This window comes from Podarcis gaigeae (genome assembly GCF_964106915.1).
Source record: "Podarcis gaigeae genome assembly, chromosome: 16".
In the NCBI taxonomy this organism is placed as follows: Eukaryota; Metazoa; Chordata; class Lepidosauria; order Squamata; family Lacertidae; genus Podarcis; species Podarcis gaigeae.
In genome coordinates, this window is record NC_139693.1 from 37,709,004 (window position 1) to 37,722,294 (window position 13,291).

Here is a 13,291-nt window from a genome sequence, read left to right on the forward strand (position 1 = left end):
GGAAAACAGTTCTCTAAGCTCCCAGGCAAACACCTTTCTCTGATCCTTTTAACTGGAGAGGCTGTCAGGGATTGAACCTGTGACCTTCCACAGGCTCTACCACGGAGCTATGGCCATCCCCCTTATGATCAGCGGGCAGCTCCTAGATCTCACAAGCCCGACCAGTGTCACATATGAACCCAGTGTGCACCTAGAACATTTGCAAAGTATTATAGGGGAAGTGTCTCTCCAGCAACAGAGAACTTTTGTGTATGTAGGGAGAAAATCTGCACCAGGACTGGATTAACTTGCAGAAGCAGCAGTCAACAAATGATGCTTTACGTTCACATTAAGTGGAGTCCAGATTTGCTTGCAAGCATAACCACTTCAAATCCACTCCATGGTAAAAATGGATAATGTTGCTCGGCAAACAAAGATGAAGTCTTACCGGTAATGAAGAACGAATCGGCAAGCTACTGCTCCAAGGAATAAGATTATTGTCAAGTACAGTTTGAATTTTTCATACTCGTCTTTGTAGGCAAACCTGGAGCAAAAGGATTAAATCAGGGAATAATAATAGTAATACTTTTATTATTTATACCCCACCTGTCTGGCCTGCTTCCCCAGCCATTCTGGGCGGCTTCCAACACATAAACATCAAGCACTAAAAACTTCCTAATGCAGGACTGCCTTCAGATTTCTTCTGAAAGTTGTATAGCTACTTATCTCCTTGACATCTGAAGGCATTCCACAGGGCGGGCGGGTGCCACTGTCGAGAAGGCCCTCTGCCTGGTTCCCTGTAACTTCACTTCTCACAGTGAGGAAAATGCCAGAAGGCCCTCAGAACTGGAGCTCAGTGTCCGGGTTGAACAATGGGCCATATATACTGGGCCAAGGCCATTGATCTGGTTCACACATAATGCTAAACCGCGAATTATGAAGTGATGTTTTCTAATAGCACGGCTTAACATTATATTCAAACTCTACCCAGCAATTTAACTGTGGTTGCTAACAAGCCACAATTTAGTGCTACAGTTTGTTGTTGGCTTACAAATCTTGGTTTGCTTTAAATAGGGCTGAGCACTGCATGAGAACTCTTCTCCCCTTCTTAACCATGGTTTATTTGCCTACCTGACACCAGATTCTCACCAGTTTACAAACACAGGAGGCAACAGCAGCTGAGGAGAAACCATGGTTTGTTTGATCAACTATGGGACAACTTATGGCTTCACCAAACTAGGGCTTAAACAAATCAAACCAGAGCTTGAATCTTTGGCGGGGGGCACCATTTTCTGTCACTAGTCAGGGGCTAGATTCAATGTGTGCTGAATTTTGTCTGCAAAGGAAGAATCGAGAGCATGTTCCTGGTTCTTCCTTTGAAGCTGCAACTTGAAATTTTCCACAAGCAACATCACACAACATCAGATACAGGAAAGATGGGGGTAGCTTGCCCCAAATGGATGATTGGCAGCCAGAGCTCCCCAACCAGGAGCAAAGCAATTGTGAGCTCCTATCTGGGAGCCCAAACGCATTTACAGGGTCTTGCGGAGCCATAGGGCAACATTCTTTCTGTTATGCACTTGTGATGCTCCTGATGGCATTGGGCCAGTTATGCGTTCAACACTCTCTGCACCCGCAAAGGCTTTGAGGCACATTTACTGCTTCATTTCCACCCACCGCATGTCCTGTAGTTTCCTGTTGAAATCCTGTAACTTTTTACACCACAAATGTTCTGAGGATTTTGTTGTTGTTGCACTATAGCACAAGAGCCCCCCCACACCCAGCAAGACAGCAATAATGCAGGAGCATTGGGGAAAGACTGCAGAATGGTAAGTGGATGGCCCAGTATAAACGCACCACTCCAACACGGTCACTGTGTGGTGTGACACGTGGCAGAATAAAGTGGCAAAACAAAACAAAAACCCAGTCTGGAGGTGCCCATAATTTGGTTCACCGTGTCACACAAAGCAGCTCAGAGAGTCTTAGAAGAGAAGCAACTTACTTGGCCTGATTGCTTAGAAGAGTGACATTCACGTTCCCCAGCACGAGATTTAAGTACAAACTGCAAGGAAAAGGGCAAAACACATCAGGCCTTCACCGGGGTAACTCTTTTTTCATTTGTTGGTTGTCGTTTCTGCCCCAGATCACCCATTTCAGCTGCATTTGTAGCAAGGCATGAGCTGAACGAAAGACTCCGCCGGAATCTTATCGCCAGATGTTCAGATGACAGCTTCCTCTGCTTTTGCCAGCAACGTGCAGAGGTCACAAATCCCTCTTCAAACTGTAGTCAGCACAAGCTCAGCAGCAACCCTATACACTTACCTGGATGTAAGCCCCACTGAACTCAATGGGGCTTACTTCCAAGTAGACATTTATAAATGTCACTGTCCATCAGTTAGCCTAACAGACTTAACTTTGCAATCCTGATTCAAAATTCTGTCACTTCTGGGGGTCTTTTGTGTAAAAAACAGGTAAGTAGCTTTTGACCTCAATTACGCCTGTTTTACTGCTGCTTCTGCTGGGGCTGATGTGCTGGCCTTATCATTTCATTACTGTTGAATTTTGTTTTATCTTTCTTAAAGATGGCTAACCTGCAGCCATTCAGATGTGGCCGGATTATAATTCATGTTGCACAGATATCATGTTACGCAGTGACATTTGTTTTGCATGCTGTGAGTGGCCGTGTGGCCCTTTTGGCAAAAGGCAGTATATAAATTTAATAACTAAAACAAACCAATCTCTGCAGTCCTGGCCCAGATTTAAATTTCTCGTCTGCTCAGGGCAGGGGAAAGAAAAGACTCCCCCCTCCTCTCTGTCACTGGACCTTTCTCCTCCTCTGCTAATAATAGATTCCCAGGATTGTTCTCCAGAGGTATCACCTCACCAAGATTAACGCTGGAAACTATGTGCGTGAGTGTGACACGCCGCCTGCATTCAGCTTCTGAGCCAGGCATTCCCAGGCAAACGTTTCACTCTGTGCCAAGAGGCCGGCAGGTCGGCCCCTGAGCGCGTGCAGAGTGGATTCCAACAATGAGTCACATGCTTCCATCTCTTTAAGAAAAGCATGTCTCTTCATGTCCTTAAGAGACCAGGCTTCACACAAGAGGGCATGTCGGTTTTACAGAAGCACCTACCCATTCTTCTTTGGCAAATAGGCTTCCATGTCGAAGAAAACATTTTGCCGCTCTTTGATCTGGCTACCGATTTGCTGTATGAGCTCCGCTTCCTCCAGGCTGCAATCACGCTTGCATCTGCAAAGTGCCAGGGACAGAGAAGATGAACACAAATCCAGATAGTTGAAAACAGATGACCCAGGAGCCAAATAGCTGAAAGACTGGCCCCTTCCCCTCTTGGGTGTGAAGTGCAGCAGAGGGGGCCTCCCGGTAGCCCCACTGCCCTCAGGGGACTCGGGGGGAGAAATGCTATGGATTTCTGTGTCAGCCGCTAAATTGTGGAGCGCTCTCCACACAGCAGTGCATTATGCCCAGCACCCCCAGGAACCCTCACTATGCAGGTTTCGCAGGACTCTGAAGATGCTCCCCTTTACCCCTGCCATTCAAAGTGTTGGTGCTGACCTTTAAAGCCCTAAACGGCCTCAGTCCAGTATTCCTGAAGGAGCATCTCCACCTCCATCGTTCTGCCTGGACACTGAGGTCTAGTACCAAGGGCTTTCTGCCGGTTCCCTCGCTGAGAGAAGCCAAGTTACAGGGAACCAGGCAGAGGGCCTTCTCGGTAGTGGCACCCGCCCTGTGGAACGTCCTTCCACCAGATGTCAAAGAGAAGAACAACTACCAGACTTTTATAAGACATCTGAAGGCAGCCCTGTTTAGGGAAGCTTTTAATGTTTGATGCATTACTGTATTTTAATATTTTTTTGGAAGCCGCCCAGAGTGGCTGGAGAAGCCCAGCCAGATGGGCGGGGTATAAATAAATTGTTGTTGTCGTTGTTAATTTTTAATGCGTTTATATTCCACCTTTCCTCCAAGGAGCTCAAGGCAGTGTACACAACTCTCCCCCACCTCAATCGAGCCCCACAACAACCCTGTGAGGTAGGTTAGGTTGAGGGTTGGTGACTGGCCCAAGGTTACTGGCAGCTTCGTGTCCGAGCGGCAACTGGAGTTCGGGTCTCCCAGGCCCTAATCCGGCACTCTAACCCAGCCTTCCTCAACTTTGGGTTTCCTGGGTGTTGTGGGACTACAGCTCCCATCGTCCCTGAGCACTAGGCCCTGCTAGCTAGAGATGATGGGAGTTGTAGCTCGACAACATCTGGGGATGCAACATTGAAAAAGTGTGCTCTAAACATGACACCACACTGGCCCTGGACATCTGGGATGAATATTTTTAGGGCCCAATCTTATTTTTGAGATTGTACAGTGGTACCTCGGGTTAAGAACTTAATTCATTCTGGAGGTCCATTCTTAACCTGAAACTGTTCTTAACCTGAGGTACCACTTTAGCTAATGGGGCCTCCCGCTGCCGCTGCACCGCAGTCGCACAATTTCTGTTCTCATCCTGAAGCAAAGTTCTTAACCTGATTTTCGGGTTAGCGGAGTCTGTAACCTGAAGCGTCTGTAACCTGAGGTCCCACTGTAATTGATTTTAAACTGTTTTTCATGTTGTATTAAAAATGGTTGCAACTTGGCCTGGGACCGGGGGGCAGGGGTGCTAATAAAGCAAAACAGCAGCAGCAGTTGCCTGACATCACAGTAACACTGGCCAAGGGATGGGTGGATTCTTGCGTCCACCTGGCAAGGCGACTGTGGTTTGGCGACAGAATAATCTTACGCCCTTCCAGCAACCTCATCCCATTTTGGGGATGAGCAAGCAGGTCGGACAGCTTCCAGTTAAAGCAGAGAATCGTTCAGGTGCCCAAGTGTTGTGCTTTTCCGTTACCTTTGGAAGCTGTTCTGCAAGTCTTTCAGCCCCCGCTTCTGCTTCTGTATGGAGCTGCTGCAGGTGGCCTGCAAGTTGTTCAGTTCCTCTAGCTTCTGTTTGTAGACTTTGTGAGTTTCCTACAACAGATAAGCAAAAAGGATGCATTAAGTGGCAGGAAATTAAACAGGGGACAATACGCAAACAGAACACCCACGTGCAGCTGAAAGTGCAGGTTATGTAGTTTCTTCCACAGGAAGGGGGAAATTCCAGATTAAATCGCCTGGAAAGGCCTCGGAAGGTGCCATGCGCTAAGACCATTGAGTGCATTGTCCCATAACTGACATTATTGTCTCCAAGGCTTCAATTGGGGAGGCGACTGAACCTGTGACTTTCTGCTTGCAAAGCAGTGCTTTACCTGTGAATGATGACCCTCCCAGGCATGCAACACAACACAGAGCTACCTATAGCACTGACCACATGCGTATTTTGGTGGGTCACGTCACTTAATGCATCTTATTTATTTAATATTAACCTGCCATTTAGGACCAAGCATCCATAAGAAGCATTATGAATTAAAGTGTTAAAGCAGTGTTAAAGACAAAGACAAAACAGTGCACCCCACTTTTTAAAAAAGCAATAAATTTAGAAACAGAGCCAGCCAGAACCCTAAAGCAGCTTAATGGTGGAGGGGAGGGGCACTGCAGAGTTCATTTAAAGTGTTTACATCCTGCCTTCTCCCTCTCCTGCACCCAAAAAGCTGTCCCAGGACAACTCACAAACAATGCAGCAGCACAATCAAATCCAAAAGCAGCAGATTAAAAAGCAGCAGCAGTGGCAGGACAGAAGCACAAAGTTGAAGATTAAAATTTCGCATTTAAAGCATCGGGGAAAATAAGGTCAAAATGTCATCCAGGTCAGCCAACCTGGGGAAAGCCACACACAAAGAGGAATTCTGTCTCTATTTTTGTGCAGCTGGAAAGCTCCCCAGAGGAGCTCATAGGACGAGGCAGAACTCACCTAATGGAGGGGTAGGATCTGGGCTGCCTCATCTGACAACTGCTGCCCAGGCAGCCGCTCCATTGGAAAGCCTGGGCCCATGTCAGCTCTTGTGATGGAGGGCAGCGTCAGAATGACAGCTATCATTATTATTAATTACCCACCCTACACCCTCATATCCCAGTTAAAATGCAACGTCAAAAGCAGGTTAAAACAACCTGCAATCACAAAAATAAGGTGGGTACTGGAAATATACAGCTCAGGTGACAAAAGCCACAGTAAAGAGGTGTGTCTTCATTCCTCACTAAAAGCTCTATAATGAAGATGTGAGGTGCACCTCTGTGGGGAGAGTCACAGCTTAGGGGCTACCACAGAAAAGGCCCTCTCCTGCCCGCCCCCGATTCAGAGAGAGGTGGAGCAACCAAGAGGATCCCCTCCCATCGATCTGAACACCTGAGTGGGACTGAAAGAGGGTGGCCTTTCAGATATTAGGGGTTGTTGTGAACCGCCCTGTGACCTTCAGATGGAGGATGCTATACAAATTTAATTAAAAATAATTCAGCATGATCAGCTGCGTTCATGCGCCAACTACCCCCACAGACACTGCCCTTCGTAATTGTTTGTAGCTACAGCTGTGGTTTGATGGCAACGGCCAACACAAAGGCCTTGAGCCCGTTCCTCCATCAAAGTGGATTTTGAGCAGCTACTGTAGATGAATATGGATTATGGAAGACGGCTGGCTTTCCCAAAATGCCAAATAGGACACAAATGTCCTCCTCACCCGCCACCCCTCAAAAATCCCCAGAAAGCCCCCGTGGATCCACTCTAAGCCGCTTTCCCCCTTTGCTCGGCCAGCACCTCTGACCCCATTCCAACTTAGCCCTAATCCCACACGGCACCCACCATCTGTTCCTTTGCAGCAGCTGGTGAAGCAGCCCCTCCAGGACAACTTCGCGCCAAGAGAGGCCATGACCACATGAATAAATGAATAAATAGCTAAATGAATAGGAAGACGTGTCCAATGACTTTAGGAGACTTTTTTTTTTTAAGCCCCCTATTCAATGCTCATTGAAAGAGTTTCTCCACGTGAAGCAGGGATGGGGAACATGTGGCTGCCCAGATGTTCTTAGATTCCCCATCAGCCTCAGTCAGTGTGATCCTAATGGGAGCTGGAGTCCAGCAATATCCAGAGGGCCTCAGGCTCCCCATCTCTGCTTCAAAGGTACCTTAGATCTTTGGGAAGTGGGTGTGCAAGCAAAAGGAACTGTGCCATCCCGTTACACCAGCATCCTCAATACACCTCATGCAAGGAGGCAGTGTGGCAGCTGGAGGGCTGGACCAGGACGTGGGAGGCCAGGAATTGAATCCCCACTTGGCCGTGAATGGGCTTTCAAGATTGCAGTGTATCGCCAGTCCAACATTGTGGTTTGGCAATATACCACAATGTTGAAACAAGTTGCATTGGCCCCAGCCTGTAAGGTGCCAGGTGAAGCTTTCACCCCTGTGCCTCGCAGGCCAAGGCCAATGCAGTTGGCCCCGGCCCACTGCTCAACTGGGGGTTAGGAAGGCTCCTGCCCCCCCCCCCAGCTAGCAAGCCCACCGGCTCCCCAAGATGGAGGGTGCCCTGCAATGGAGTCTGACAGACTCCGTCTGCCTTCTTCAGCATGTAGTCTGAAAAGAGCTGGAGTCCCAAGCTTGGGAAACACTGAACTAGATGGAGAGGAATGTAGAAAGCCGCCTTGTTATACAGAGTCAGATCATTCGCTCATCTAGCTCAGTGCTGCCTACACAGACTGGCAGCAGCTCCCCAGAATTCCACACTGGGGACATTCCCAGTCCTACCTGGAGAACTGAACCTGGGGTCTTCCGAATGAAAGACAATCAAAAACTCTGCAGATCTCCCTCTTATCACTCCCTGGGAAAGGGGTGGTCAGGGTTGTTAAGCACTTCCAACACAGACAGGACCCCAATGAAGGGGCTAGTCAAGAAGCAAAGCACCTGCTGTGGGTGCAGAAGGACTCAAGTCCAATCGCCAGAACCTTCTGGTGGGGTTGGGAATATCCTGCCTAAAAGTGTGCAGTGCCACCGCTGCCAGTCAGTGCACGCAACACTGGGCTAATGGGCCAATGATGAGCTTGACTCTCATTTTTTCAAAACAGGCCCTACCTTTGAGCAGAATCCCACTAAAAACAACCAGAGGGGCGTAATAAACAACAGCATGCCACCCCCTTGCCCAGTACCCATTCAGTTCAACAGAACAGGAAATGAAATTAGGAAGGCACAAGCCAGTTACTTAATAAAAGGCCTATTAAACATTAACTAAAACCCTTTCTCCTTTTACTTTTGCAGACAGCACTTTTGATGCTTGCAGTTGCAATAAAACCAACTTACTGATAAAAAAGGAGTGGGGGGGGGTGTGAAAGACCATTTCAAGTAAGCTGCACCCAGATCCAGTTCAGCTGCTTAACCAAGACTGAACTCCTTTACCACGCAAAGTGGATCAGTTGAACAGATCAAATCCACACCAGCACCCCTCGAACGAACCAAAATGAAGGTTTGATTGCAAAGTTTTATTTGCATGTTATTGGAAGGTCAAGCACTCCAGAGCGACTGTTCTCATTGAGGTGGATAAATAACTGGGGGCGACGCTGGGGAAGGCGTCATCTTCCAAAGGGCAAGCTCATTCCAAGGGTTTAGCTGCAAGGCAACGTGGAATTTCCTGCAGACGCTGTAACTCTGCCTGCCAAAGACGGGCGCCCTTGCTTACGCAGCAGATTTGGAGGAACAGAAGAAGGCACTGCCAGGACCAGGGTTTAGGAGGGCCTTGCCAATATTGGGGGCCCCTGCCCACCATCTTAAAATTCCGGCAGTGCTAAGTTGGGCTCTGGCACAAGGAGGGGCATTTCAAAATGGTGGGTGGTGCACACAGCCGGGCACAAGCTGTGGGGGGGCTCATCACCGGGCATCCACTGAGGGTGCCTGCAGTTGGCTGCTGGTGCCAGCCCTGCTCCCGAGTAAAACTGAGCGAGTGACAAGAGAAGACCAGAATTTGTGGCATGTATTGTGTTGAGAGTTATACTCAGGGGTCGGCAAAGCTTACCGGGCAAGGGCCGGATCACTCCCGCGGAGATTCTCCATGGGCCAGGCCGACGCAGCGTGGCGCCAGAAATTGCGTCTGTGCATGTCCGCAGTGCCAGAAATTGCGCCTGCGCAGAAGCGATTTTCAGTGTCTCGGCATGCGCTAGACACGATTTCCGGCACCGCAGACATAATTTCCAGCATGCGCAGAAGTGATTTCTGGAGCCGCTGAACCAGCGCAGCACAACGCAAGGACTCCCTGAGTGGGCAGCTTGGTTTTGGGGCAGCTCATGGGCCTGTTAAGCAACCCTCCTCAGCCGCTTCCGGCCCATGGGCCTTAGGTTGCCAAACTCTGGTTATACTCCTGTCTGCTCAGCGTCAACTCCCTCCTAGAATTCTGTCTCATTGTACTAGTTTTCAGCCCTGTGATGCAGAAATACCTTGGCTAGAAATTGCCAAATAGTGAGTGGTACCTCGGGTTACAGATGCTTCAGGTTATAGACTTTACTAATCCAGAAATAGTACCTCGAGTTAAGAAGTTTACCTCAGGATGAGAACAGAAATCGCACGGCAGCGGAAGGCCCCATTAGCTAAAGTGGTACCTCAGGTTGAGAACAGTTTCAGGTTAAGAACGGACCTCCGGAACGAATTAACCCGAGGTACCACTGTACTGGCCCCATGTACAGAGCTATCGCTGCACTCTTAGTATGCACAAGTCTGGTCTGTTGCCCTGGCTGAAAAGTTAATTTGTCACAGCCAGAGGCAAATCAAACACTTTGTCTTTTTATGCAATATGGCTACCACGTATTTCCCTTATGTGCCACAAAGACCAAATGAAAAAGCCAGCTCAAACACATGGAAACTTGTGAAGAGATCTACTGGATTAAGGACTAAAATTATCATTGTTTTTCACAGATACAAGGCGATCTATTGCAATTCTCTTGACAGAAGGAACTATCAGCTGCTTTTGTTTTGGGTTTGCAGTTTATGTTTATTTGTTGTTACATAGGTTTGTTACAAGCTGTGATAATAAAATAAAAACAAAAGTAGAGAAATCTTTCCTAGCATGGAAATTCTAGAAAATTTCCCAAATGCAATATTTGTTTTATGCCACACCCTCCCATGGAAGCCATGTTGTGACTGGCGCCCACAGCACTCTCCCAAAATTTGAGATGTGCCCACTGGTTGAAAAGGGTTTGTGACCCCCCAACATATGTTCTTAAATACCCAGAGAAAGACTCTATACAGCAGCTCAAAATTCCCTTCCAAGTGATGCTTTACTTATTTATATTCATAATAATAATAATATACATTATTTGGAAGCCAGGACATTAGCAGGCCAAAGTATGTTGCAGAAGTACCACCCCTCCCCATATTAGTAATTTAAAATACTTCATTATCTACAGCAAGAAAAATAGAACTATATGTAGCCATGTGCATATTTTTTTCATTGACAGAGTCCATAAATATTCTTTTTAAAAAACAGAAATGAAGGGAAACGTTGAAATTAAAACAAAAACATGACATTTTCAAAAATAGCGTGTCTCATTCTTTTCGGTAAAGGACCCCTGACCATTAGGTCCAGTCGCAGACGACTCTGGGGTTGTGGCACTCATCTCACTTTACTGGCTGAGGGAGCTGGCATACAGCTTCCGGGTCATGTGGCCAGCATGACTAAGCCGCTTCTGGTGAACCAGAGCAGCATATGCAAATGTCATTTACTTTCCTGCCGGAGCGGTACCTATTTATCTACTTGCACTTCGTGCTTTCGAACTGCTATGTTGGCAGGAGCAGGGACCAAGCAACCCATTGCTCATCCCATCGCAGGAATTCAAACCATTGACCTTCCAATTGGCAAGCCCTAGACTCTGTGGTTTAGACCACAGCGCCACCCGTGTCCCATTCTTTTCGGTACTACAGGGCTAACAGGAAGAATCTTCCTGGTTTAGAATCTTTAACTAAATTAAACCCCTGTTGTTAATGGTTTTGGAACTCTGGGAAATGATTGAAAATCCTGCTTTCAATCAGATAGACAGGAAGGTAAGGAGGAAGATAAAATTCAAGAGCCAGGAAAGAAGGGAGACATAGGGGAGAAAGGTTGTCTCTATCTGAAAGTAATTAGGCATTTTTGACGCCCACATCAGTGAGTGTCAAAAGAGTTCCATGCACAAGCCAATCAGCGCAATCAGTTTTTGCCGCACCTACAGGGCACTCATATGCCCACATCCACCACCTGTCTTACATAACTACGCTGGGCTCCTTCAAGAGGAAAGGCAGGATACAATTTCAACAAACAAAAGCAAGTACTCAGGGCACCATGGAGGAAGAGGGAAAATCATGGGGCTGTTCACCAGCCCTAAAGAACTAAGCTTGTTCTCCTATGGTCCACCAGGCAAGGGACTGTTTACACAAGTTAAGTCCAAAGCAGTTATCTTTAAAACCCTTAGCAGAGTAGCACCATCCGGCTCTGCATGAGCCTGTCCACACCAAATGCTAAGCCATGGTTTGTTTAGCCTCAATATGGTTTGTTCAAACAGGTACACCCAGGCCAGTGAACCAACCATGGTTTGATATCTGCCAACAAACCGTTACGTGAAACCATGGTTAGTTGTTGGCTTACAAACCACAGCTTGCCTAAACTATGGTTTGGCATTGTGGCAGAACCCAATAGCCTTGCTTTGCCATGGTTTCCTTACTCACCCGCAATTGAGACACAGCAAGAGAAGCCAGAAAAGAAACCAAGCCATTGTTGGTTTCAACATAGCCACCAAGGTCATTCAAAGTGCAGTAGGAGGCAACTGGAAACACGTCCTGCTCAGTGGTGGCCCCCCTGTTTATGAAACACTGTCCTCCAGGGAGGCTTACATTGATATCCTTCAGACACCTAGCAAAACCCTTTTTATTTTCTCAGAGTCTTGATTGCAAATTTCAGTCCAACCATGGCTAGTTTTATCCTGATACTTTGATCTGCTGCTTTGTATCTGTAGTGCTTTTATTTATTTACTTTCCTACATTTCAGTCCTTTCTTCCTGCACGGAACACAGTGGATCCATGTGCTTCTCAGATGGTCCCCCATCCAGGAACTGACCAGACCGAGACCTGATTAGCTTCAGCAAGGCAGCAGCTTCATGCGCCTTCTGACTGTATCTCTCCCTTTAGTCTGCTATATAAGCTACCCTGGTTAAGTTCTGTTTCAAGGACAGGGTTAAAAATACATTCTACTTACAAGGTACAAGTAAAAATCCTGCGTCAGCATAACTCAAAGCCCACTATCACAAGGATGTTACAACTTGTATAAAACACAATGACATGGATTTTGCTTTGATTTTTCAACAATTTATGTTGCAGAGCTCAACAACAACACACCCGCACCCGCAAAGAGGGGCACCCTGTGACTCACACACAAAATCACCTGAGTGGGTTTCACCTCACAAGCACAAAACCTTGGCAGGGAAGGCAGAGGCAGAAGAAACGTGATCAGTGGCCTCAAAAAAAAGTTCCCTGTCAGATGGAGGTGGGGCACGCGGCCGAAATTGATCCACAAGAGAAATAACTGGCAAAGGCAAAGGGCAACAGCAGCTGAGCAGCTTTGCCAGGAGCCTGCTAATACTTAAGGTGCCTAACCGTGTGGCTCTGCTCTACTGGGTCTCGGAGCTGTTTTGAAAAACAAGCATGTTCCGATGCAGGCAGAGGCAAAACAACTCCAGTGCAGCGAAGAGTCATGGGATACATCATGTGCCCTGCTTGGAACCATAATGGGCATGAGTGCATGTGCTGCGATTTTGCAGAAGGATGTAAAGCCATAGAATCCAGCCAGTTCTTATCTGGGATACCCAAGATGTAGGGACAGAGGAAAGAAAGGACTTCATAATGTGGTGCTTAGTGAAATGATGGAATTCGCTTCCACAAAAGGCAGGGATGGCCACCAACTTAAAGGTAAAGGGACCCCTGACCATTAGGTCCAGTCGTGGCCGACTCTGGGGTTGCGGCGCTCATCTCGCTTTACTGGCCGAAGGAGCCGGCGTACAGCTTCCAGGTCATGTGGCCAGCATGACTAAGCCACTTCTGGCGAACCAGAGCAGTGCACGGAAACGCCGTTTACCTTCCCGCTGGAGCGGTACCTATTTATCTACTTGCACTTTGATGTGCTTTTGAACTGCTAGGTTGGCAGGAGCAGGGACCGAGCAACGGGAACTCACCCCGTGGCAGGGATTCGAACCGCCGACCTTCTGATCGGCAAGTCCTAGGCTCTGTGGTTTAACCCACAGCGCCACCCACGTCCCTGGCCACCAACTTGGGTGGCTTTAAAAGCAGACTAGACACATTTATAGAGGATAGGCCTATCAACAGCTTCTTGCCGCAA

The 13,291-nt window shown here is 47.7% G+C and overlaps 1 protein-coding gene across 1 annotated transcript in view; it reads right to left on the bottom strand.

Annotated features, from left to right (window-relative positions):
• Window positions 1–13,291, bottom strand: part of TMEM120B (transmembrane protein 120B) — a 28,420-nt gene that overhangs the window by 9,418 nt on the left and 5,711 nt on the right. Inside the window, exons 2-5 of the mRNA XM_083717588.1 lie at window positions 4,873–4,991; window positions 3,114–3,230; window positions 1,982–2,041; window positions 428–523 (exon numbers count right to left, since the gene is read on the bottom strand). Coding sequence (XP_083573714.1) covers window positions 428–523; window positions 1,982–2,041; window positions 3,114–3,230; window positions 4,873–4,991 — 392 coding nt within the window. The remainder of the gene's footprint in view (window positions 1–427; window positions 524–1,981; window positions 2,042–3,113; window positions 3,231–4,872; window positions 4,992–13,291) is intronic.